This window comes from Polyodon spathula, chromosome 13 (genome assembly GCF_017654505.1).
Source record: "Polyodon spathula isolate WHYD16114869_AA chromosome 13, ASM1765450v1, whole genome shotgun sequence".
NCBI classification, from domain to species: domain Eukaryota; kingdom Metazoa; phylum Chordata; class Actinopteri; order Acipenseriformes; family Polyodontidae; genus Polyodon; species Polyodon spathula.
The window spans coordinates 525,441-552,663 of record NC_054546.1 but is presented as its reverse complement, the minus strand read 5'-3'; the positions used below and the strand labels follow the sequence as shown (position 1 = coordinate 552,663).

General features: G+C 44.8%; 2 protein-coding genes across 6 annotated transcripts in view; one reads left to right on the top strand and one right to left on the bottom strand.

Moving 5' to 3' along the window:
• Positions 1-588: 588 nt before the first annotated feature.
• On the top strand, positions 589-22,010 carry LOC121325562 (PDZ domain-containing protein 7-like). Of its 2 annotated transcripts, none has more exons than XM_041268241.1 (16): positions 589-837; positions 1,919-2,749; positions 4,469-4,606; positions 4,848-5,022; positions 5,659-5,835; positions 6,207-6,354; positions 7,666-7,726; positions 8,103-8,597; positions 10,334-10,546; positions 11,253-11,422; positions 11,854-11,945; positions 12,245-12,336; positions 12,649-12,720; positions 13,952-14,551; positions 15,517-15,617; positions 19,929-22,010. In XM_041268241.1, exons 2-16 carry the CDS (start codon positions 2,557-2,559, stop codon positions 20,073-20,075), a joined length of 2,874 nt encoding a protein of 957 aa, XP_041124175.1. In that variant the 5' UTR covers positions 589-837; positions 1,919-2,556; the 3' UTR covers positions 20,076-22,010. The 2 variants fall into 2 exon arrangements, with proteins under 2 accessions (XP_041124175.1, XP_041124174.1); XM_041268240.1 differs by having other exon boundaries at positions 12,245-12,345.
• An 81-nt stretch (positions 22,011-22,091) lies between these two features.
• Positions 22,092-27,223, bottom strand: part of LOC121325563 (leucine zipper putative tumor suppressor 2 homolog) — a 43,851-nt gene continuing 38,719 nt past the window's right edge. For all 4 annotated transcript variants that reach the window (XM_041268245.1, XM_041268243.1, XM_041268242.1 and 1 more), the window contains 3 exons: positions 26,325-26,885; positions 25,412-25,681; positions 22,092-24,412 (listed from right to left, as the gene is read on the bottom strand). In XM_041268245.1, the coding sequence (XP_041124179.1) occupies positions 23,678-24,412; positions 25,412-25,681; positions 26,325-26,885 (1,566 nt within the window). In that variant the 3' untranslated portion in view covers positions 22,092-23,677. The remainder of the gene's footprint in view (positions 24,413-25,411; positions 25,682-26,324; positions 26,886-27,223) is intronic.

Genomic DNA, 27,223 nt, shown 5'->3' with positions numbered 1-27,223 from the left:
CCCCAACATTTGGGATATAAAACACTCTCTTGCTTTTTCTTTCTTTTTTTTTTAATAGTATTAGGAATTGAAAAACATATTGGCTTTACTGTCCATGAACAAGCTTGACTGGTAGTGTATCACTTCCCAAATAGAAGTTCACTGCGCTGTGCCACAGTATAAGTACAGCAACGTGTATTAAAGCACAGTCTGTCGTGGTCAAGAGAATTGGAACAGCAGGTGTATGGTTTACAGAAATATGCCACAAGGTGGCAGTATAACCTTTCAGTATGATGTTAAAACATCCTTCCTGTAGGAAAAAAAGGCACAATATTTTTCCTTGTTTTTTTTCTTTTTTCTGAAGAGCAAAATAGCCCATTTATAACTAGTAATAAAAAGCTCTCCACGGTGATCCTCAACCAAAGAGCGGACAGAAGAAATTACAAGAGCAGAACATCTGTGAGTCAGTCTGCAAGATCGAGCAGAAGATGGCTTGCTGCTCATTTTAGGCAATGAGGTTTTTTATTATTATTATTATTATTTGACAACATTCTGGTGGGCTGCAGGATTTAAGTAATTTCGCATGTCTGTTTTTAGAGTTAAGGCATTTTGGCTCTACGCAACACTGCTGTACTTACCTGTGGCTCTGTCTTAATAACTGACGGTAATCCTAAACTCAGTGTGTAAAATCCCGGCGCTGAAGGAAATGATGGACACTGTAATGGGCAAATAGGAGTCATTCTTCAGCGCGCTCTCGAATCGGGCATAGCCAATGAGGTAGTTGAAGAGGGCGGGCTTCTGTGTGGTTAATGACGGCTGATATCCCAGGTGAGGTCATTTAGTGCACCATGGAGACAGGTAATGTTTTAGAAATACAAAAGCAATGTTCTGTGCTTTCTAACATAAATGTTAAACTTTCAGTAAACTAGCATACTAGTAAGGTACTGTTTTTAAAGCTAATAAGTAGCGTTCATTCAATGAATGCGCGTAGGTAGCAGTAGTTTTTTTGTTTGTTTGTTTTTGACCTATTTAAATCATCGTATTGTTTTATTATTATATTAACACATCTTTTAATTATTGTTGAAATGTTTGTTTGCTTAAACGTTGTAAACAATGTTATTCTAAGCCTCAATACGCATTATGTCCTACCTTTGTGAGAGTTTCTTAAATTGGCCCAAGTTCTCTGCGAGTGAATGTAATTTCAGAGGTCAGAAAAAAACAAAAAACCTTGTTAACTATATATGTTTATTTATGTGTTTATTTGTGTGTTTTGCATGCGCTTGTTTGTCAAACCGGTAGCGGTTAGCACTGTCCAAGGTGCTGACGAGCGCAGTATAAACTCAGCGAGCGGCTCTGAAATTGAGCCGCTAGTTAAGGAAAGGTGTGTGGGTGTCGATTGAGGCTATACTCCCTGTACTCTTACGGACAGGTGGTACTCGTTTGAAGTGCGGTTCATTACAGATTGTGTTATACTTGGATGTGTAAATGTCATCACAAAGTAAATTATAAAGTCGTTTTTTTGGTTGTTCTTTTTTTTTTTTGCGTTACCATTTTAAGTGTAAAATTGTTCTTGCTTTTTCGGATTGGGCCAATCTAGATCTGACATGTTTGTTTGAGGTTTTATTTATTTATAATTATTTTGGGTGTGCGTTGTCTCTGTTGTAATATAATTGTGTTGAGACCCTCTTGCTTACTTTGTCATTTTGAACATAACCAAGAGTAAGTGTTCTATTCATTACTTAAGATTAATCAATGTTGTGTTTATTGTTTGTCTTTGTTTTGTTAACTCCCAAGACGTCATAGATTTGTCGACCATAGCCCCCAGATTAACCAGTAAAAAAAATAAAATAAATACAGGTATCCTGTGAAAAAAGATAGGGGATATAGCGGACCATTTAACCACAAATACGTATAACAGCCTCTCCCACGTTGCTTTCAGGAGGACCAGGCCTGGCTCTGCAGGAACAGCGTGACCAGGAAATGCTACCAGAATGAGGCCCTGGAAAGTGGCATTCCATACAGAAAGCGCTGAACGTGTGACAATGTGTCAACACTGTGCCTCTACCAGTACGAAACCTTCTTCAAAACCAAATGTGGACACTGATCCGGATTGTTAATCAACCCATCCATTTCCTAATTCAAAGTCCTTCATAACTCATTTTACTGATAGATCTCAACATTGTTTCATTTTCACCTGAGCATTTTTTTTGTTGTTTAAATTCCAGTATTGATTTTTGAACTATTATTATTTATTTACCCCTTAATAAAGTTGCAAGCATAGTCTGATACTGACCTCTGCGTTTGAATAGTGCTACAGCAGCAGCAGCAATGAGTTGACTTTGGTAACCGTTTTGTACGTTATACAATGCCACTGACAAGGCATGCTAACCTGGTTTTATAACAGCAAGACAACCTGTTAGGGTTCATTGGCTTTTTATCAGCACATTTATCAGGATCCTGGACAGTTGATTTCGAGGGGCACCCAGTGCAACCCCAGCTGCTTGAAACCCAGCCGCCTGTTCAAAAGAAACCGACCCATTGCTCCTTGATGAGTGGCTGGCACAGTGCCTCCTTGCCATGGCTCAATCGTTTGACTCGCCTCGCAGGGAGATGACTAATGGATCCCACCCCAGCGGCCAGGCTGGAGGTGCCAACACAGCCACGCGGCATCTGCTGAGAAAACAGTACCGGCTGCAGAACGGACAGCCCAGGGGAATTCGATCCTCCTCTCCGATGGGCAGGGTGATCCTGATAAACTGCTCTGAAGACGGTGAGCTTCTCTTATTGCAAGCATATACTTACTGCTGGGTCTGATATGGGCGACTGGTTTCCTTGAATGAGGAATGACCTCATCACTCAAAGGTGGATTAAAGGCCAGCCAGGCCATGCAAGAGTTATATCAATCACCCGCCCCGCAGACCCATTCACCCAATTCTAACCGCACAACATTCCATACACCTGGTTGGATATACAGTAGTGTGCAAATGAACACAATTCTTGACAATTATGACTTGCAATTCAGTCATAATCAGTGATATAGAAACAATATGAACTCATGTATAAAATGCTAGGCCACTTTACGCTTTAATTAGGCATCTTAAACGTTCGTTTTAACATTTGTTGCTATGTGTGTTCTTTTCTTTCTTACTATTTTAAACAAATTGCATGTATGGTCTATTACAGTCATCAGTTAAATTAGCCAATCACTAATTTGCCTATTTTGACAATTTTCAGTTACAGGGGTTTGGTTTCATATGCACAACAATTGAAAACTACAGGAGCAATGGGGTGCTCTAATACATGTGCACACTGCTGAACTACAGAAGCAATGGGGTGTTCTAGTACATGTGCACACTGCTGAACTACAGAAGCAATGGGGTGCTCTAATACATGTGCACACTGCTGAACTACAGAAGCAATGGGGTGTTCTAATACATGTACACACTGCTGAACTACAGAAGCAATGGGGTGTTGTAATACATGTGCACACTGCTGAACTACAGAAGCAATGGGGTGCTCTAATACATGTGCACACTGCTGAACTACAGAAGCAATGGGGTGTTGTAATACATGTGCACACTGCTGAACACTGCTGAACTACAGAAGCAATGGGGTGTTCTAATACATGTGCACACTGCTGAACACAGAAGCAATGGGGTGTTCTAATACATGTGCATGTGCACACTGCTGAACTACAGAAGCAATGGGGTGTTGTAATACATGTGCACACTGCTGAACTACAGAAGCAATGGGGTGTTGTAATACATGTGCACACTGCTGAACTACAGAAGCAATGGGGTGTTGTAATACATGTGCACACTGCTGAACTACAGAAGCAATGGGGTGTTGTAATACATGTGCACACTGCTGTACCACTTTTAAGTGTTTGTACTATTTGCGACAACTTGTCATGAAGAAGGTGATTTTTTTACTCCTCAGCTGCACGTTTCTTGAATAGATTAGCAATGCTGTAAGTTTTCTGCCTTTCCAAGGTTAAGCGTTTAGCTTAAGATGTTGAACAGGAGGAGGTTTAGTATGTTTGGCTGTGGTGAAAAATGACAGGCCTATGAATCCCATCTCATAGCTGTTCTATATAGCGAGCTATTGCATCTCTGTGTGCTTTAGTTCCACCCTAGCTGTGGGTAACGGCAGGAAATGAAGCATGTGCTGCTGGGGCAATACACATTCACGTTTCATCTGCATACAGGTGCAAACAACAACATGCTTTCTTTCATTGGCCATTTCCAGCTCTGTATAACAAAGTCCTAGATTGAAATGCACACACATTATGTCAGTCTGTGAAAGTGTGGAAGCCCTACACATGGGGAATTCTATATATTTCAGATGCATTCTTGTAAATATATGGATTTGTGTAAATAGATTATAATTTAATTATTTATTTAATCTATATATTTACAATACATCTCAATACACAAATACACATTATTGAATGTGCTTCTTGTTCAGTTTCTCCCTGTTCCTTCATCAGGAAATGATGAAAGTGATGCGATTCATACCCTCACGGTGGACAAAAGTGCAGATGGAAAGCTGGGTTTCAGTGTTCGAGGGGGGTCGGAGCACGGGCTCGGCATTTTTGTCAGTAAAGTTGAAGATGCGAGCGCTGCAGGTAAGGGAAACTCTTGTGTCTTGTGGTGAAAGGGGCTGCAGTTGAAGATGTAGTTTTAATGATATATATGGTTATTGCAGATATACACATATATTTAAAGTCTACTCCCATAATATAATGATCTTGCTGTACTAAAACATAACCAATGTATTTATCTTTATTAGAGTGGCTCATCGGCTAAAAGCACGGCTGTGTGGTGTTTTAAAAAACCAAAAAAAAGGTATTGTAACCTTCCCTCCAGAGCAGGCCGGCCTGTGTGTGGGTGACAAACTCATGGAGGTGAACGGGGTCAATCTGGAGAGCATCACCATGAGCAGCGCTGTCAGGGTCCTCACAGGGAACAATCGCCTGCGCATGGTGGCCAGACGGGTGGGAAAAGTTCCCGGGATCAAGTTCTCCAAGGAAAAGACCACATGGTGAGCACAACAAGATCCCTTTCATTGTTGACAGGCCATGTGGTACATTGCAGCCAAATCACATGTCGTGAAACATCATGTAATGACACAACGGGATACAGTGCTTGCTCTACAGCAGCCAATTAGATTGTTCTCTGCATGATTAATCTGTTGGGGAATTATTACCAATGCAAGTACATTTGGTGATTTATCTGTTCTTTATTCAAATGGTGTATATCTGACAATGACCCATGGAAATTCTTTCTATGGTGCTGGAGTTAATTCCCAAATTTTAATAATGTTATAGATTATATGATAAGTGGACTCTCTCTGCCATTCACTCTCAGTGGGATTCCAAATCTCAAATGTTATCCTGGAATTAAAGGTTGTGCTACAATTGAAATTAAAATATAGTGCATTAAATAAGGAGAGTCCACAGCACTTGGCACACAATAGCTACAGTTAGAGGACATGTCAAGTGTACTTGGAGACAACCACCCCCCTTGTTTACATAAAAAAACTGTCAAATTTTATCTGCCAGAAAAACTGTTGTAATCTTATCAAATCATTGCACCCTTTACTCCTAGTTTAATTCTCCTGTGCTTCTCTAGACTGTCACATGACCACAGTTCAGGAGGTATATTTCTGTCTTTCCAGGGTGGACCTGATTAACGGAAGGATGATTGTGGAAGAAAACAGGAGCACTGTTTCAGAGAGCAGCTCTGAAGCCGGGGTGAAGAGGATCGTTCACATCTACACCACGTCCGATGATTGCTGTTTAGGATTTAACATCAGAGGCGGAAAGGAATTTGGACTTGGAATATACGTCTCCAAGTAAGTTTAATACCAAGAAATCTGTTTTGACCAAGCTCAAAACTGGGGCATATAACATTAGATGCTGTGACTCTGAAATGCATCTCCACCACTGGTTGTATGCCGTATAGTTGATTCTCACTAATCAATCAAGTTGGTACCGGACCCATTTTAGATTACTGTGATAACCCTTTGAAATAAAAAAGTGCAGCTTGATATTGAGGTTTCTGCAGCTGTTATTAATGCATGTCATTGTGATGGCATGGTTCAGATTATAGATGAATTTAGAGTACCATACTTCATCTGCAGTGTACTTTGTTTTTGTGGCTGAAGTTGATCTTGTAGCATGAAGATTAATGATTTGCATGTTTCTGTTCTTCCCTTGTTTTCAGGCTGGATCCCGGAGGTCTGGCTGAGCGAAATGGGATTAAAACCGGGGACCAGATCTTGACAGCCAATGGGTACAGTTTTGAGGACATCAGCCATAGTCAGGCAGTGGAGGTGCTAAAAAGCCACACACACATCATGCTGACGATAAAGGTAAGCATGGGACTGCCTCTCCAGGTCTCCACCATGCCCCTCAAGCAGCAGCATCCAGACAATTCCATAAGAGCTGGGTCTGGATCTTTGAGGTGTTGTGGGTCATCCTTTCAGTTATGGGGAATTTCAGACAGAAACCTGAAATATCTTGTGCTAGCTAAGGCAGCAGCTGTCCTATGAGCATGCATTGAAAGGTAATATCTATGGGGGAGTCACCAGCTACTCCAGCTCCACATCCTCCAGCCATTACTTACTAAACGACAGTAAGATCTGAGGATATGTACAAGAGTGGTAAGCCCAGGAAAAGTATTGAAATCGATGTTCAAGCAAACAAAAACAAATTAACTACAGCCTATGATTTCTCATTTTAGTTGTCAAAGTAACATAACAAATGATTTGCTTAAGTGGTACTTTGCATTAATTGAGGTGGGATCACGTTAAACAAAGCAGTTAGTTACTCATTAAGCCATGAGCGAGGCTGCATAGTGCAGCAGACAGCTGGCATTTAGCCGTGACATTCTAGCATTACTCACTTTACGCATCTCAGCTAGAGTTTCAACTGTGAAAATTAGCTAAAGGACGTGCATTATTCACAAGTCACCGGGATCGGATTATAACAAATGCATTTTTTTCCCCCAGTGCTAAAAACCCAACATCATTAGAGATTTTCTGAAGTTTTCTTTTTGTTGTTGTTACACATTCCAAACTGAAATAGCAGTGCTCCAGGTGGGTCTTGTTTTTGCTGCACTGGTGCAGCCGTCAAAAGTGAAGCTGACCTACAGTCCACGATCCCCTGGCCTAAATGACAGTGTGGCTTAGTTCGGTTACAGTTTGTGTAAACACTAAAGACTGTGTGAATCAGGAGGGTGAAGGCTGATGATGTTCAGAATGCCCTCTTGAGGGGTTTGCCCCTAGGTAGCAGTGCCAAGCTGGGATGAGGCTTTCGCTCTCTGATAGAGACAATAGCTGCACTTTGTGTTTCAAAAGTAGAATCAAGACCCTTTATTGACTAAATGAACAACGTGTGGATGTTTTCTGGATTTCAATTTTTGGAAAATATTGTATAAAAAAGTATTCATTTCTCTATTAAACTTTATATAGCTAACATTAATAAATTACTCCTGGTCTCCACTCTACCCTTCTCGGTTTCTCTGCATACACTACTGTATATCTCTCTCTCTCTCTCCCTCTCCCTCCCTCCCTTGCTCTCTCTCCTCTCTCCCTCCCTCTCTCCCTCCCTCCCTCCCTCCCTCCCTCTCTCGCTCTCTCTCTTTCTCTCTCTCTTCTAAATTATTTGTTTCTTTCCTTTAGGAGGTGGGAAGGTATCCTGCATACAAGGAGATGGTAGCCGAGTACAGCTGGCTTAACAAACGTAGGTACCCAGCACATTCTGCAGGCTCAGTTTATCCACTGTTTCTTGCATGGGATGACTCAGTAAAACAGGGATAATCACTCAGGTTCTTAATCCAGATGAAATCTGGATTACCTTGCCTGTCTAAATCAAAATAGCCATAATCTATTAGCCATTGCTGTGTGAATCGCTTTCAATTCAATTGAAACTGAAATGATAAAATAAACTACTAAAATATGCTCCATTTAGTGGATTTTACATTTTCCCAATAATCTCTCTATTTTTTTTTTTTTTGTAGAGTATATGTGATATACTGTTTTCGATAATTTAACAAATGATACTGTAATGTATGTATTTATTATGTATACATTTGTATATCTGTACCTGTTTCTCTCAGTCGGCAACGGTCACCTACAGCAGTCCTCTCAAACCTCGGACACAAACTCCTCCCTCTCCTCCTACTCCTCGGGGACACCCCTCAGCTCAAGCAGTGGTATTTCCCAGATGCTCCCCCACTACGCCTCTGAGATGGTTGACGTCTGCATCTCCACTGAAGACTCACGGCGGCCCAGCTACTCCGAGCGGACGGAGACGGCCATGCAGACCGACCTCCAGATCCCCCCCACCAACACCCTTGACCAGGACAGCCTGCAGCGGTCAGGGAAAAACATCGCCACGGAGACCAGTCGGACTTTGGGGGCCACTGTCCTACTGAAGGACACGGCCATTCGGAACGAGAGCTTTAAAGAGGCGGCCCGGGCCAGGCACAGGACTTTCTCAACGGGAGACTCAGACGATGAGCAGCTGGACTCTCCGAAAACCGCTGTGCTCATGGCACTCAGCAAGCCCAGGAAAACCATCAGAAGGTCTCAGAGTCACATCACTGTGCTAGGTGAGGATAAAGAACTGAGCCATCAAGTCTCAGAGTCACATCACTGTGCTAGGTGAGGATAAAGAACTGAGCCATCAGGTCTCAGAGTCACATCACTGTGCTAGGTGAGGATAAAGAACTGAGCCATCAGGTCTCAGAGTCACATCACTGTGCTAGGTGAGGATAAAGAACTGAGCCATCAGGTCTCAGAGTCACATCACTGTGCTAGGTGAGGATAAAGAACTGAGCCATCAGGTCTCAGAGTCACATCACTGTGCTAGGTGAGGATAAAGAGCTGAGCCATCAGGTCTCTGAGTCACATCACTGTGCTAGGTGAGGATAAAGAACTGAGCCATCAGGTCTCAGAGTCACATCACTGTGCTAGGTGAGGATAAAGAACTGAGCCATCAGGTCTCAGAGTCACATCACTGTGCTAGGTGAGGATAAAGAGCTGAGCCATCAGGTCTCTGAGTCACATCACTGTGCTAGGTGAGGATAAAGAACTGAGCCATCAGGTCTCTGAGTCACATCACTGTCACTGAGCCATCAGGTCTCAGTGCTAGGTCAGGATAAAGAACTGAGCCATCAGGTCTCTGAGTCACATCACTGTGCTAGGTGAGGATAAAGAGCTGAGCCATCAGGTCTCTGAGTCACATCACTGTGCTAGGTGAGGATAAAGAGCTGAGCCATCAGGTCTCTGAGTCACATCACTGTGCTAGGTGAGGATAAAGAGCTGGCTTCTTTTCGTCTATCTGGATTTGAAGCTCAGAACTCAGCAATGCTGTGTCACAACCTGGATTATTTGAAAGTAGATGTGGAGAGGAGATTTAAACTGAGCTATAGTTGAAGAGGCATGTCTTAGTGTATGTTGGGTTAGTTCCCCTTCTTTTTTTTTTTTTAAATATAAATTTAGTAGTAGCCAATTATTTTTATTGTTTTTCTCCCCAATTTAGTAGTGTCCAGTTGTTTTTAGGCTCACCAAAGCGTGTGCCGTCAGCCGCCTGCTTATTTAAACACTGCAGACTCACCATGCAGCCACCCAGAGCTACAGCGTCAGAGGACAACGCAGCCCTGGGCAGCGTACAGGCAAGCCCGCAGGCGCCCGGCCAGACCACAGGGGTCGCTGGTGTGCGGTGAGCCGAGGACACCCTGGACACCCTAACCCTAACCCTAGCCCTCCCTCCCCTGGGCGGCATCCCCTGGGAGCTCCCGTACTCGGTCAGCAGTCCAGTTCACATCACCTATCCTTGTGCCATTTACGTCTGATTCTATGGGTATAACTCATCACGATCAGATAAAATAAACAGGAAGTTTAAAAGGGTATTGCAGAGCATCGCTGACCGAACCCAAGCTGTCAGCTGCAGCTATGAAAATGCAAAAGCAATAATTCTGCAATGAAAATAATGAATGTATAATAGAAGTGAAGCCCTGATTCCGGTATTAGACAAGTCCAGTTAGGATTGCGAGTGGCAGGTGGTATAAAAGACTTATTACTCAAGTTGTTTTTTCCGGTATAAATATGATGCCTTATCCTTAAAAAAGTAATACATCATTTTACCATATCACTTAGTCTTTGGCTGAGATTTATCGGAGATGGTAGCGGGCTCGTCCAGCACCTGGGGGGCTCAAGCACTGGCTAAATCATGCTTCACATCTGAGACTGAAAAGAGCAGCCCAGCCAATCAGCTTGTGATACAAAGGCATTCAGCATTCTAGAATATGTCCATAAGGGTCCTGTCTCTTTCACCCTCCCCTAGAGGACAAGCAGAAGAAGAAGCAGCAGCAGAAAGGGAAGGCTTCCGGGGAGGGAACAGCTCTGCAGCGCTCCAAGACCTTTGTCAGCCTGCTGTTTAGAAGCGGCCGGACTGGGAAGCAGCAGAAGAGCCAGAGCTCCAGAGAGAAGAGGCAGAACGGCTCTCCAGAGAGGAGGAGCCGCTCCAAGTCTCCCTCCCGATCCGAGGCAGACAGAGGTGAGTCCCGGAGCCATGTGCAGGGTCAAACGCCATCCTTCAACCATGTGACTGTGTACAGTGTCACTGGACACATATGTTTTTTTGCGATTTCCATTTAATTTATTTACAAGCAAATAGTGCACACAACAGTGCCATATACTTTCTATTTTCATTTTTGATCCTTTTTTATGTATATAAAAAGTGGCAGTATGTGTCTAAGTGAAGACACTTTGGGAATGTGCAATAATCTTTTGTTTGATTTGGTATGTCTGTCTGCAGCAGTGCACTTTAATACATTGTGGAATACATTGAGTTACTACATACTACAGTAATATGCTTCCATTTGCTCTTAATTTTATGAAACGTTTCTTCTCAAATGAACAAACTTGTCAACCTGCTCACTTATCTGATTATTTTTGCTTTTGTTTCAGTCAACGCAGTTCAAAAGTTTGTGATTAGAAGCTTGAAAAGGGGTAACAGTCTTCTTGCATCTTGCGTGTGGTGATCTTTTACTTGCTGCGGTGAATTCTTATTTCTTATTGTTGCTCATGAATGCCTTGCTTCTTTCTCCTTGTAGTATATATTAGACATGAAAAATGTTCAGGTATCTTTCCTATGAAGCCAGGTGCGCTCCACTAAACTACCTGAGCACCTGCTCTCAGCAGCTTAGCGCTCAGCCTCCTCACTGAAATGTAATGGCTTGCTTTTGTGTCGTTGGATAAAGAGAGGGGTGGTGCGTTCTCGCTGTCCGGCATGCAGAAGGAGCTGGTCTCGGTGCATCAGGAGGAGAGTCGGGTTACCTCTGCTGAGCATGGGCTATCTCTGGTGGAGGACATGGCCAGAAAGCTGCTGAATGAAGATGAGGTCTCAGCTGTCACAAGACACTGCAGGAGAGTGAGTGAACAAGCAAAGCTCTCCCTCAGACTGCTGAACAAGCGTGCAGAGACGTGCACCAAAAGAATTGCAAAGAAACCATTCTTTCGATGGATTACATGAAGCTTTGCCAGCATTAAAGTAACTAACAGCAGTCTAGAACAGTTTACGTAATTCACAGAAAGAGTCTTTACAACTCATGAGGTAAAGCTTTGTGAATCAGATCATCTCAATTTAACAACGTAATAAAGCATAATAAAAGCTTTTATAGGAATTGGTTTCTGCCCCTGCTTTTAGGAGCATGCATTATTCAGCATCAGTCATGCATGCCCATCAACAGCTAATAATATGTGGAAGTGCTACATTTAAAAAAAAAACCACCAACCATGTCACCATGAAGCATTGGGTATGAAAGGCACAGCCATGCTGAGCGCTGCCTCTCTGTTTTTCAGTATGTTTCAGAGAGAGTGGTGGAGGATCTGGTGAAGCCACTGCTTGTTATACTGGATCGCCCCGAGAAGCTGCTGCTGCTACGAGAGATAAGGTACATTGGATAAAGCACACTGGCTAAGGTGCACTGGCTAAGGTGCAATGGATAAGGTGCAATGGATAAGGTGCACTGGATAAGGCGCACTGGCTAAGGTGCACTGGCTAAGGTATGCTGGAGACCGGGCTGTCATGTGGATTCTGCTCGTCTTCTGTCAAAATTAAGTACTGTAGATGATTGGCTTTTGCAGCACTCGTTGTGAAAAGGATAAAGTTGAAAATAGACATCAGTACCAGCATGTAGATTTTATTGTTTTGCCAACGTTTTTTTTTTTTTTGTGTGTGTGCTTTTAATAGAACAATCATCCTGCCTACGGACCTGGGCAGGTTTGACAGCATGGTCGTTCCTTTTGAGCTTGAAGCCTACGACATTCTAAAGAGCAGAGCAGGTAGGAAAGGTGAGAGTGCTCCACACACAGGCTTTATAGTCCTGCAGTGGTGCAGTCGTTCCCACACTATCTTCTGTAGGCAGATAGACAACATCAGTTTTGCCACTGACACATAAAGTAACAACGCTTAGATCAATGCATTGTCTATACTACAAGTTCAGTTTACAAATACACTGTGACTTGGTGTAATAATTCTTGTTTAATACTGTCTATATTTCAATGGCGTTCTGGTACCGTAGATTTAGGACTGCACGCCTGTAGGACTGTACACTGGCCATTTTATATAAACTGTCTGCTTGCTTTTTTTTACAGTAAGGTCTCCAGCCCTCAGGACCCCCCAGAATGGACTGGCACCTAAAAGACATCTCATAACTCCAATCCCAGGTCAGCAGCCTGTCACTGAATGCATTCTCCCTGTGTTCTCAGCATGGCTTGAGTAGAGCCGATAAACCTGCTTCTGTCCCTTGAATATGAACTGGCAGTGTATAGTCGAATGAGTGAATAGAGCCCTGATAACCCTGCTTCTTAAATGAGTGGAATTTAAAAAGGAAGACCTGCAGGTAGGTGATTGAGAGAGTCAGCCTCATCAGGAAGTGCAAAGCAGACGCTTGGATCCACCTCACAACCTCAGAGGATCTCAGGTGACAAATAAATAAATCCATCAGCACAATTCCAGGCTGATAAAACAGACTTTACTGAGTAGAGCTAGTGTAGAAAGTTTAGACGTGCAGGTGCCAAAGTAACTCTAATACCTGAATTGGATACAGTTATACTGCACCTATCCTTTCCCAGATATTTTACACACAGTCTGATCTCCAAACACACACAGAACGCTTATGATAAGAACCTTTTCACAAGGCATACAAAACAGTGGAGAACACATTGCAACTTACGCCACTAAAACTGGATATGAGCTAAAATTATTGAAGTAATATTTGAATTCCATATGACGTGTGTCTGGTATTTCGGCTTGCATAAGGACCTGTTTTTTTGTTGTTGTTCCTATTTTTATCTAATCTATCCATTTTTAGTCAGCTGTGGAGTAATAGTGTCCTGCAGGTGTCCTTGGTTAATGAGCACAAACCATTCTCAATACCAGCTATACATGGGGGGGAACAAAAAGTGGCATTTGTCGACCCAAGAGCTATTTTCATATGAAATGTCCTATTTCCAGTGCCCATGCTCGGTAACAATGACACTGTGATAAGGGCAAGTTCTGCATCAGGTTCCAAACAATCTGATTTCCTGTAGAACAGAACAGCTTGGTCAGGTACTTTCTATAGCAGTCCTTGCCAATAAAAACTACAATTCTCCTCCGTTGAATTAATCAAGGAGCAGTAATCCAAGCTCTTTAAGCAGTGAAATCGGAGCGCTCTGCTTTTGAGAACATGAAATGCTATATCTTTGTAAGTTCAGCCCTGCTGTACATAAATGAAACCTTTAAAATGTAAGGCATTGCTTCTTCTTGCATGAAATCAGGAGCAGATGAATAATACAGGTATGTTGGTGCCTGCATTCTATCTACTGTACAGTCAGTAAAAAGTCTTGTGCTATTTATCCTTCAAGTAGGGGTCTTTCTAGCAAAGTCTCAATAATCCTATCCTTGGGTTTTTAGACTACAGAGGAGGATTCCACCTAAAGCCAGTTCAGGACTTTGAAAATGACAGGCTGCTGATGGGGGAAATGGAGAAGCTTAACCTGTCTGGACTGCAGAATATCAAACAGCTCCCATCTAAAGCCTTCACTCCCCTTGAAGATGTGCCAGTCGACTCCTACACCACAGAAAGTATTTCCAGCAACCAAACTGCAGCAGCCAGCCCCATGCGCTCCAACTGGCTGCTAACAGAGTCAATCCAGAGCACAGGACAGGCCACCACTCACAAAACAGACATTGGTACAGTCCTCTCCATTCACTGCGATGAGGGTGCATTACACTCCGCTGCAGAAAGGGGGAGGTCCGTGTCCAAAAAAACGGGCCAGACAAAAACAAAAAAGGAAAAAAGTAAAGACTCCTTGTATACCGTGATGAGCAATCCTAAGAGGTCCAGGCCTTCGCTGTCTCAGGTGTTTGGGAGTGCAGGGTCCCCGCGTGGAGAGGAGCTTGTGAACGGACACCCAGCCTCCGCAGTGACCGGCCTCAACGGTGCCACCAGCATCCCAGTGCAGGAGTACGAGCAGACCAGTGTAACCATCTCCAAAACCAAACAGTCCCTAGGTGGGTACACGTTTGCTATGCATCGTTTATGTGGTTTCAGTTAGACCTGTGTGCTGGAAGTGTTGCACTAGTTCATTTGTATAAAACAAATGCATTGCCCTGTGTTGCATTGAAAACCACAATGCATGGTGTTTGCCCTGAAGATCTCAACTGAACGAGACATGTTGATGCATATTATTGACCACCAGAGGGAGCCAGCTAAAACAATCCTGACTGGTATTGCAGTCCTAGATGTTGTATTACTTGTAGATGGCAAACAAAAGCACACTGCCCAAACTACTGCAGAACAACGTATTTAAACCTGAAATTGATCAATCTAACCTTCCATCTTATAGTTACCTATGGAATATCTGTGATACCTGTGGGTATAGTTAGGAATCCAGGTGGACTGGCTTAATGTGGAGGAAAGCAAGGGCCTCCAGCATAGATGAGGGAGGAGGGAGGCAGTACAGAGAGAAGACAAACCTCCATAGATGAGGGAGGAGGGAGGCAGTACAGAGAGAAGACAAACCTCCATAGATGAGGGAGGAGGGAGGCAGTACAGAGAGATGACAACAGAGAGATGACAAACCTCCTAGATGAGGGAGGAGGGAGGCAGTACAGAGAGATGACAAACCTCCATAGATGAGGGAGGAGGGAGGCAGTACAGAGAGATGACAATCCTCCGTAGATGAGGGAGGAGGGAGGCAGTACAGAGAGATGACAAACCTCCATAGATGAGGGAGGAGGGAGGCAGTACAGAGAGATGACAAACCTCTGTAGATGAGGGAGGAGGGAGGCAGTACAGAGAGATGACAAAACTCCAGACTTTTCTTTTGTGTAAATACAATTTGTATCTGAATGTATGTACTTGCATGTATTGCATGGGGAAACAAATGTGATAGCTCAAGCCACATATACAGTACAATGCATGCCATGACAGATACAGACATAAGCCTGTTTTGCTTGCATCTGGATCTCTGCAGGAATCAGCATCTCTGGAGGGATTGAATCCAAACTCCAGCCTGTGGTAAAGATTGAGAAGATATTTCCTGGTGGGGCGGCCTCCTCTTGTGAGGTATTGAAGGTAATGTTGATATGTTCTGTTCCTGCATAGGCTTTCACACACACACACACACACAGACAGCACCCTGTTCATTCATCTCTCCTCACCCTTTCACACACAGCACCCTGTTCATTCATCTCACCCTTTCACACACACAGCACCCTGTTCATTCATCTCCTCACCCTTTCACACACAGCACCCTGTTCATTCATCTCCTCACCCTTTCACACACAGCACCCTGTTCATTCATCTCACCCTTTCACACACACAGCACCCTGTTCATTCATCTCCTCACCCTTTCACACACAGCACCCTGTTCATTCATCTCACCCTTTCACACACACAGCACCCTGTTCATTCATCTCCTCACCCTTTCACACACACAGCACCCTGTTCATTCATCTCCTCACCCTTTCACACACAGCACCCTGTTCATTCATCTCACCCTTTCACACACACAGCACCCTGTTCATTCATCTCCTCACCCTTTCACACACAGCACCCTGTTCATTCATCTCACCCTTACACACACACACACACACACAGCACCCTGTTCATTCATCTCCTCACCCTTTCACACACACAGCACCCTGTTCATTCATCTCACCCTTTCACACACACAGCACCCTGTTCATTCATCTCCTCACCCTTTCACACATAGCACCCTGTTCATTCATCTCCCCATGCTTTCACACACACACACACAGCACCCTGTTCATTCATCAAATAATAAGTAGACTCCTTAATCAATGCAATTTGGAAGTAGTGGTCTTTTTGTTATGTAAAATATTTAGTTTAAAAAATGCAAAAGATCTTGCAGACTGCTGCCTTTTATTTGTCTCTGGGTTATCAAGTTGTTCTTCAGATTGAGATGAATGGTGCAATACTAATCAAGCTTGGACTTGTCTGTTATGGTGTTGTATAGAACTCAAACAGATTCCAAACAGCCAGGCTTAGTTCTGTTTGCATCTTGCTGGCATCAGGCAGTCCATTTAAAAAATGCTAAATAAATCCTAATTGAAGGTGATATTTTTGGAACCCATTCAGGACCCATGTAGATATGCAGAAGGAGAGCAGGATGCTGCTAACCAGTTTTAGCTTCATTAACACATTCACGGATTAGTCCTGCAATGAGGTTCTGCTCTCTTTGGGGGAGAAAAAGTTGGAAACACTCCAGACTCAATTTGAGACAAGCCTGCTGTTTACACTGCTCATCATTCCACAGTGATAGAGGCTGGCACTGTCATTTAATAAAGCTATAGCTTGCAAGTTATTTTTCAGCACTAACCCTTTCTTTCAACTGCCATAATAATAATAATAAATAATAATGTATCTACCCGTCTGTGGAGATGAGAAGAGTCTGTTTGTTTTGAGGCCCAGGTAGGCTATGAATGGGTGTTTCATGTGCAAAAAGCAAAGAATGTTATCATTCCGATTACTATTGAAAGATAAGTGAACAACACAAGGGCAAACGTACCAGATCAAATAGCTCCCTGCATTTCATTTAACGAGGAACACTGAACAAGCAGGGAAGGTATAACCTGTCAATCACCTGCTTTTCAGTGAACTTTCAGTCAAGCTGCCCCTGCAGCTGAGCTGTAGAAGGAAACTGGCCAGTGCGTTGGAGCTGAGCTGTAGAAGGAAACTGGCCAGTGCGTTGGAGCTTGGAGCTGAGCTGTAGAAGGAAACTGAGCTGTAGAAGGAAACTGGCCAGTGCGTTGGAGCTGAGCTGTAGAAGGAAACTGGCCAGTGCGTTGGAGCTGAGCTGTAGAAGGAAACTGGCCAGTGCGTTGGAGCTGAGCTGTAGAAGGAAACGTTGGAGCTGAGCTGTAGGAGGAAACTGGCCAGTGCGTTGGAGCTGAGCTGTAGAAGGAAACTGGCCAGTGCGTTGGAGCTGAGCTGTAGAAGGAAACTGGCCAGTGCGTTGGAGCTGAGCTGTAGAAGGAAACTGGCCAGTGCGTTGGAGCCGAGCTGTAGAAGGAAACTGGCCAGTGCGTTGGAGCTGAGCTGTTCGAACACAGTTTTGCAAAAGCCACTTAACAAAGCTGTTCAGTAATCAAGATGGACTGTTGTGTGTTTCCTTGCTTTTCTGTAGCAGGTTTAAACATTTGGCATTTGGGATAAACTGTTTTTTTAGTGGGCTGGCAGTGTTTAAACAGCACCACGTGCTATGAAATATGACTTCTCAGAGACCAAGAAATCTAGTTATTGCTGGTTTCAGCAATAGTTTAATGAATGTGTACCAGTAAATTTCCACCTCATTCTTTTTTATTGTTTCCACTTGCCAAGATTTACTTTTTAAAGGTTAATAAAAACATGAATATTTCTTTTATGCCAATTGATCTCATCTTGCATGCAGACTTTCAATCAAATACAGTTTTCGCAGTTTCCCCAACAGGAGTGCCAGGCGAGGAAGTCAAGCCTTTGTTTGATTAGCACACAGTGCTTTAATTACCAGCCGTCAGCTCCTGAAAGCATAATGAAGTCTGCGTGGGGCTGTCTCGCGGGTTATTAACAGAGCATCTGATCAACTGTGCAGCAGTTACTCCCAGGGATGTTACACATTACCATAGCGGCAAGAGAAATCGGACATTACTAGAGCGAAGCGTTGAGAGAGAAACAGGACGCCTCCCCATGCACACCTTGAGAAGCACCAATTAAAGGAGGGCAGCTGGAGAGCAGCACATCCCAGTGCTCTTCAGGGTGAAATTAGAGAAAACAAATGAATATTACAGCTAAACCCTGCAATACTGAAAACAGATTGTTCTTTTTATGGAGGGCTTGGAAACATTTAACTAGTTCCAGTTTTAAACACAACAGCTTATATGACTGGTAAACGGCTGTTGTTGTAGGAGCTGTGAAAAGCGTCGCTTTACCTTGGTAGGTGCCGTGTGTCATACTGGGGTGCGCCGCGGGTTCCCAATCAGCTGCCTTGAACAAATCCCCCGAAGCACCAAGTGGCGCGTTTTTCTTTAGAGCTTAAACACCCTGGCTGTACACCAGATGTTTCAATTCATGTAGCTCCGCATCACGTAAACAGTAACTGAAACATAAAACTACGTCCTTTCATTTTCAGATGCTAGCTGCATTATTGTGACAGCCAAAACACACCTGTGCTTTACCTGGAAGCAGCCTTGAGTAGACAGGAGCACCGCTGGGGAGACCTTCAATAAGAATGAACTTCATGTAAAACACAAACGCATAAACAATCAGCCCTCGGGAATGGGTCTCGCAGCTGTGCTGGGGAGATTTAAGGATTCTGATTCTAATGGATGTGCTGCTGTATATGAACAGAGGATAATGAACTTCTAGGGACAGCAATTAAAAACGGGAGCTGATTTATCTGGAAATGTGGGACTAGGAAGGGAAGGATAAAAGTTCCTGCTCTGATACAACCAGGTTAGACACAGACGTAGAGAGACTGATTACACCGTGTAACAATTTTTTTTTTTTTTGTTCCTGGGTAGTAAGTGTTATTTCCTAATTGCTTATGCCTCAAAAGTATAGAAAATGGCTATTATTCCCCACAAACTTTGCTTTTGTGACCAGGACAGTGATATTTCAAAATATCACTATTTCCAATGGGAAAATGGGTGTCTTTTCGTTCACGTAAAGTCAGAAAAAAACAACATATGAATCCAAATTAACATGTATTTATACTAAAGTAATACAAAAATGACTACAAAAGATTTAGAAGTGAGTAGTTGTATTTACAGTATAATCATAAATCTCGAAAAACTACTCGCTTCTAAATCTTTTGTAGTCATTTTTGTATTACTTTAATATAAATACATGTTAATTTGGATTCATATGTTGTTTTTTTCTGACTTTATGTGAACGAAAAGACACACATTTGCCCATTTTCCCATTGGAAATAGTGATATTTTGAAATATCACTGTCCTGGTCACAAAAGCAAAGTTTGTGGGGAATAATAGCCATTTTCTATACTTTTGAGGCATAAGCAATTAGGAAATAACACTTACTACCCAGGAACAAAAATTGTGTTACATAGTGTTATTGTTATTAACTGGTCTAGGGTTACAGTTTGATTCCGCTATGCTGCTTCATTTTGTCATGCCCTGCAGTATCCCCTCCAGCTCAGCAAACACAAGCTGTGTCTGCAATCCCTTTGGGTTAAATAAAGATCATACTGGAAGAAACTCAAATCAGCTTATAGATACGCTAGGTGAGAATCAGTCTCACAATATTCCACTGAGGAGCAAGTGTTGACAGTTTGATCTTTTCAGTTCCCCTGACTGCCCGCCCGGTGTATTAGATAGATATACTCATGCATTGCGTCCTCATCGCTCCCTCTCTCCTGTTGTGGGCAGGCTGGCTATGAGCTCCTCTCTGTCGATGGGAAGAGCCTGCAGAACGTGACTCACCAGCAGGCAGTGGACATCATCCGGCGTGCATTCAGCAACAAGACACGGGACCCCATGGTGTTTGTGGTGAAGGTACCAAAAAAAACAACGTGAAGATTGCAGGGCTTGTGCATCCCTGCTGCTCTCACCATCGATCTGCATCTGACAGTCCAACTGTAATACCCCTTTTAGATTAACTCATCAAGTGCCAAATGAATTATTCTTTGAAACAAACAAATCACAACACAAGCTGTAGTTATGTACCGTAATTTGATAATTACATTTAGACTTAACTTTTGCGGTTAACAACATTAGAGCAAGTTATCATAACAGTATAGTTAAAAGAGAAAATTAAAATGAATCTATGTAGTCCAGTCCTCTCTCAATGAGTCTATATAATCCAGTCCTCTCTCAATGAGTCTATGTAGTCCAGTCCTCTCTCAATGAGTCTATATAGTCCAGTCCTCTCTCAATGAGTCTATGTAGTCCAGTCCTCTCTCAATGAGTCTATATAGTCCAGTCCTCTCTCAATAAAGATATGTAGTCCAGTCCTCTCTCAATAAAGATATGTAGTCCAGTCCTCTCTCAATAAAGATATGTAGTCCAGTCCTTTCTCAGTGTACTCACACAGATTTATGATGCATTCTTGTATTTACACAGATTCGTAAGTTTATGCAATACTGTATATTCATTTGTAAGGTATTATTACAGAATTATTTATAAAAATTAGTAAATCACATTTCTTTTTTTGTAAATGCAAGTGCAATATTTTGACCTGCAATGAGTGCCTATGTTGGTGTATTAAATTAAAAAGCTTTACAATGACAGTGTTTCGATGTTTTCCAGTAGACTGTTAATAATGTACAAGTTTCATCTTGCAATAAATAAATGAAAAACTTGTAACTTGACTTGTGCAGGTTTTGAAAAACCAGTGCAATCACCTTTAGATACTTTTCAACTGGGTTTTATTAGAAACACAGTACTGCTTTGTACAGATGATTTACAATATGAAAAATATACAGAATGGCTACATACACTGTGGATAAACAAAAAAGTAGGGAAACCAATAAACACAAACAAGAATGGAAACAGTATTTTGCTTTGATCTATTCACAGTCGCTACTTTTAAAATAGATATATATGTATATATAGTGCGTCTACATTAAACTCTACAATGTTAAAGATATTTACATTATGGACTTATATGCAGTACTGTACAGCATGTGGTCATAACATACAGGAATCTGGAAGCGTGGAAATGGTGTTATTATACGAGATACTGTGAAGGGCTCGACACGGCGCTGGTGTTAATGATCCTGCTTGAGTGCCCCTATACACTGGTTACAGCCCTCAGCTTGCTGTATTACACAAAGCAGAACCCTCAGATGACCCTGCAGAGATGATTCTTCATCATTTCTATGTTTTATTATGTTTGCTTTTGGTACAGCGGGTGCCATGTGAGACTGTCCCACTCTATGACCTCCAGATCAATCTGTAGTAGAGCCTGTTGAGAAATTAAAATGATCGTCAAGTTCTCGTGTAGTTCATGCTTATGGGCGACGAGAAAGAGGTTTTTACTTTTAAAAGGGTTGGTATTCTTCCCCCAGTGTATTGCACTTGAATGCAGACACAGTCAACACACGGCTTCAAACGAAAGTCGATCTGTGTGTGATTTCTTACTTTATCGCTAGAAAGGGTTAAGGTTAGGGTCACATATCATTTATGTATAACACAGCAATACAACTACAACATAAAGTTATTGAAATAAAATTATTTAATCCATCTCAAAAGGGTATAAAAAGGAAGTTTCAGTGTTTAAGTCTGATGGTGCTATTGAACTACTCTACACAAACGTGCGTGATGGGAAAGGCAAGCATCTCTAAAGACAGAGGGAGCACAGTCCTGGAACTGTGGAGACAGCACACAGTCCCGGAAGTGTGGAGGCAGCACACAGTCCCGGAAGTGTGGAGGCAGCGCACAGTCCCGGAAGTGTGGAGGCAGCGCACAGTCCCGGAAGTGTGGAGGCAGCGCAGTCCCGGAAGTGTGGAGGCGCGCACAGAAGTGTGGAGGCAGCGCACAGTCCTGGAAGTGTGGAGGCAGCGCAGTCCTGGAAGTGTCGGAAGTGTAGAGGCAGCGCAGTCCTGGAAGTGTCGAGAAAGCGCAGTCCTGGAAGTGTGGAGACTGGCACACTGCCGATTAGTTTTATCCACAAATGCTGCTTTATCAGGGCAGCAAGTTCTTAAGAGGCTTTGCTGGAATAAAATCTTGACAGTTTCCTTTTAAACACAGTTCATTTAGGAGGGGATTAATGGCATATAGGGGAGCACTCTATTATTGGGGTTTTAATTCAGTTAACTTGTGAAGTCAGGCTTTACTTGGGAGCAGCATCCTGCAGACAGAAACCCTATAGATAAGAGGGAATAGAGACAGAAAGAGTCCTTCCAGTAAGAGCTGGAGATAAACAATGGTCACACGATTACATCCTTAGCAGTGAATTACATCCACAGCCTACATCAGCAAGCTGCACAAACTATCTACAGCATGTACAGACGCAGACAAAAGTAACAGCACACTAGACTCATACTAGAATTCAAGGTAACAGATTAAAAGGACAAGTATTGAGCAAACTTTAACAAAAAGCAAAACACACCATTTCTAGTGCTGTAGCAAATAATCTTTATCAAAAAAAAAATAAAATAAAATAAACTTTAAGCATAGAGGGCCAATACTTTTGTCTGCGACTATTATAAGGAAATGTGGTTTATTAAGCGTTTAGGTACAAAAAAAACAATTTTGGCTTTTGCAGTTCATCATACAAAAATATACATCTGAAAAGTGGGTTCAACTTCAACCATCAAAATTAGAATTGATCCCTTCAGGTATGGAAACTGCACACCCTCTCTGGGAAGCTTTTATTCAATAGACACTTCATCATCATCATCAGCTCAACACGAACCCAATCAAGTTTCTTCCGAATGGTGTTTGGCATGTTAACTGGGAGGACTGATCAGAAGGACTTGGCTGTGTCTCTGTTTTATTAATAAAAGTTTCTCAAGGTCCAAAAACAAATGTATCCAAAAACAACAGATCACAAAAAGAGGTTTTGTAGCAACAGATTTGGTGTACTGCAGTGCCACATTCAACCTGAAATATGACATATGAATCCCCTTACAGGAATGGCAGACTAAAGCCATGGCTCCTTAACACCTCCAGGTCTTACCCCATAGGCATAGTTCTGCTAACTCCTCTTCATAGCGTGTGATTCGGTTTTAGGGCAATCCGCTGGGGCCAAACACAGATCTGGTCTTAACGAAGGTTTCTTTGTGCTAAACAAGCTTGGTTACTGAAATAGCGGCAAGTCCTGAATTCAGACCCATTGGTTTCCCTTTTTGAAAAAAAAGCACATGTTGTTCAATACCGTTATGCATCGGTTTGCTGCTTTACTTCCCATTGCAGAGGAAGAAACAGAAGCCTATCCAGATAACTGTTAACCCTCTATAGCACAGAATGGCACTGTTGTGTGTGCCCAGGGAAGGGGTCACCTCCCTGGGGTTTTACAAAATAGATTATCTGACTGAATGCTGCATAAAAAACTGTTTGCATATTCTCCCAGCCTGCTGTGTCCCCATAGCTCTGGGCTTGGCGTGAGTCTTTGAAATGTTGATTCTTTGAAGCTCGACTGGCCTCAGATGGACCAATGGCTTTTAGCCCTGGTGCTAAATCTCTGTGGCAGTGATTTCCTCGAATCTGATCTCCGTGCTGCGCACCTCGAAATCCTCCAGCTCCCGGGTCTCCAACTCCAGGCTCAGCTCCCTCATGGCCCCCTCCAGCTCCTGGTTCCTGCGGTACATCTGTATGTAGTTCTGCTGCAGCTGCTTCTGGTAGCGGATAACCTTCTCCTTCTCCTCCTGCCAGATCCGCTTCTCGTACTCAAAGTTCTCCGACTGGTCCTCGCTCTTCCGCCTCTCGTACATCAGCTCTGCCCTCAGCCTCTCCACTTGCTGTTTCAGGCCCTGCAGGGCATCTGCATTCTGACGCTGGGCTTTGGCTTCATCACTCTCACATGCCATGGACTGCTCTTCCTCCCTGTAGCCCGAGCCTGTGGGTGCAGACAGGCCGAAGCTCCTCCCTAGGCACTGCCCATTGGAGGTTTTCAGCGCTTCCCGAAGACGGACAACCTCCTCCTCCAACCGGCCCACCTTGTCCCTCAGGAGCTCAGCCTCGCTGATGCGGCGCTGCAGTTCATTCTCGCATACCTCCAGCTCCAGGGTGCGTGTGCGTGTGGCTGAGTGCAGCTCCTGGAGGTGCGCCTGGGCAGTCTGCAGCTCGGCCCTGGACTCGCGCAGTTGCGCCTTCAAGGAAATAATCTCACTGGCTTTCAAGCTCAAGTCTGTCTGCAAATCCTTCAGCTGTTGCTTGAGAAGGGAGATCTCTCCAGACTTCTGGCAAACCTGGGATGGGAGGGGAGGAGAGGAGATGGGACAGGACGGGACGGGAGGTGATAACAGGGGAGGGGAGGGGAGGAGAGGAGGGAGCGGCGAGGTAATGAGAGGGGAGGGAGGGAGGTGATGAGAGAGGGGAGGGGAGGAGAGGAGATGGGACAGGACGGGATGGGAGGTGATGGGGGGAGGGGAGGGGAGGAGAGGAGATGGGACAGGACGGGATGGGAGGTGATGGGAGGGGAGGGGAGGAGAGGAGATGGGACAGGACGGGATGGGAGGTGATGGGAGGGGAGGGGAGGAGAAGAGATGGGACAGGACAGGACAGGAGGTGATAAGAGGGGAGGGGAGGGGAGAAGAGGAGATGGGACAGGACGGGACGGGAGTGATGAGAGGGGAGGGGAGGGGAGGGAGGAGAGGAGATGGGACAGGACGGGATGGGAGGTGATGGGAGGGGAGGGGAGGAGAAGAGATGGGACAGGACAGGACAGGAGGTGATAAGAGGGGAGGGGAGGGGAGAAGAGGAGATGGGACAGGACGGGAGGTGATGAGAGGGGAGGGGAGGGGGAGGGGAGAGATGGGAGGGGAGGGGGAGGAGAGGAGATGGGACAGGGGATGGTACAGGAGGTGATGAGATGGGAGGGGAGGGGAGGAGAAGGGACGGGACGGGAGGAGGGGAGGAGAGGAGATGGGACAGGACGGTACAGGAGGTGATGAGAGGGGAGGGGAGGGGAGGGGAGGAGATTGGACAGCACGGGACGGGAGGTGATGAGAGGGGAGGGGAGGGGAGGAGAGGAGATGGGACAGGACGGGACGGGAGGCACAAGCACAGATATTCCTAGTTAGAATACAAGAGTTGTTAAACCTATTCAGCTATTTCTATGTAGTTATGCGCCACTCGTGCTATCTGATTTTACACCCCCCAGGTAATCTCCAGAGCACCTGATTTCGACGGCATGAATGACACAGAGTTCATGGTGTTCCCTGACGGGGATGGATGCCAGTGCTCACCTCCCACTTGGTCTCCTCCAGCCGGGGCCCCAGCTCGGTGTGCTGCTGCTCCATGGAGGCACACTTCTTCTCCAGGAGCTCCCTCTCCTGAAGGAGCTGACTGAAGTCATCCTGCAGTTTCTTTTTCTCCTGCTGGAGCTGGAAGACCTGCAGCTGCAGGACCTGCTGGGCACGCTGAGCCTTCTGGGAGGCCTGCTTCAGCTTAGAGGAGCAGCTCTGACGCAGGTCCTCCAGCTCCAACTCACAGCGCTTCTGCTTGTCCTCATACACCTGCAGACAGAGAGAGAGAGAGAGAGAGACAGGCAGTCAGAGAGAGAGAAAGAGAGAGAGAGAAACAGAGAGAGAGAGAGAGAGAGAAGAGAGAGGGGAGAGAGAGAGGAGAGAGAGAGACAGGCAGGCAGGCAGTCAGTCAGAGAGAGAGAGAGACAGGCAGTCAGTCAGTCCGAGAGAGAGAGACAGGCAGGCAGTCAGACAGAGACAGGTAGGCAGACAGATAGGCAGGCAGACAGAGAGACACAGGCAGGCAGAGAGAGAGATAGACAGACAGGCACTCAGTCAGTCAGAGAGAGAGACGCAGGCAGTCAGAGAGAAAGAGGAGAGAGAGAGACAGGCAGGCAGGCAGTCAGAGAGAGACACAGGCAGGCAGGCAGGCAGTCAGTCAGTCAGTCAGAGAGAGTGAGACAGGCACTCAGTCAGTCAGTCAGAGAGAGAGCGAGAGAGAGAGAGACAGGCAGGCAGGCAGTCAGTCAGTCAGAGAGAGAGAGAGAGAGAGACACAGGCAGGCACAGACAGACAGTGACAGACAATGCATGAGCCGAATTACGGTACGATCTCAATTCTTGTCATCAGATTTTGATAGCAGCTATACAGCAGTTACTTAGCCAGCAGTCTCCAGCACACCTCCCAGGCTCACCTGACAGATGGCGGCTTCATTCTCGTCCAGGTTGCCCCTTAGCTGCTGCAGCTCCAGCTCCCTCTCTCTCAGCTTCTCCTCCAGCTCGCGGATCAGCCCCTCCTCCACCTCCGCTGGGCCAGGGGAGCGGCCACAGGATCCGCTGTCTGAGAGGGGCTGCCCCCGGCCGCTCAGAGAACCAGTGCTCTTGCTGGATGAGGAGCGCCCGCTGTCCGAGTTGGAGTGGCCATGCCTGGGGGCTGCCCGGGAGGGGTCCAGGTGTGCGCTGGGGGCCTCAGTCTGGGACAGGCTGTAGCTGGTGCTGCAGGTGGGCAGGCTGGACAGAGAGTTCCTGCCAGAGTCTGACATGGTACAGGACTGGTTGCTGCCGTTGCGTCCCCCGCTGTAGGAGCTGCGCTTGTCTGCCGGGAGGAGCAGGTTCAGGCTGCCCTGGCTCTCTGACAGGTTGCTGCCACTCCCTGCGCTGCCCCCTGGCCGTGGACAGAGGTACTGCACAGAGTTTCGGTTCCTGGGCACCACAGGTTTAAAGGCTGTGGGTCGGATTAACCTCTTCTCAATGTTCTGGAAATGGAAAAACATCAGTCACACACATTGCATTTCTAACTCCCCTTTTGTATAAGAAGCAGGACCCTCCTGTACAGCAACTGTGATCACCCGAGTGGAGCTGTACCACTGAAACACGCTAACAGGAATAGCAGAAAGCTGCTCAAATAAAACCCTCAGCAAGCCTTTCCTCCTCTCCTGTTGTCTGAGCTCTCTGACTGGAGAATTCCAGCCCTGTCCCTCCTAGATAGTATGCTGGTGATGTCACCTAACAGATCTCTTATCAAGAGCAATGCATTAGAGGTGGAATCGTGTGCATTGCTTTGCGCATTAGCTTGCTGTACAGAGTGCAGATA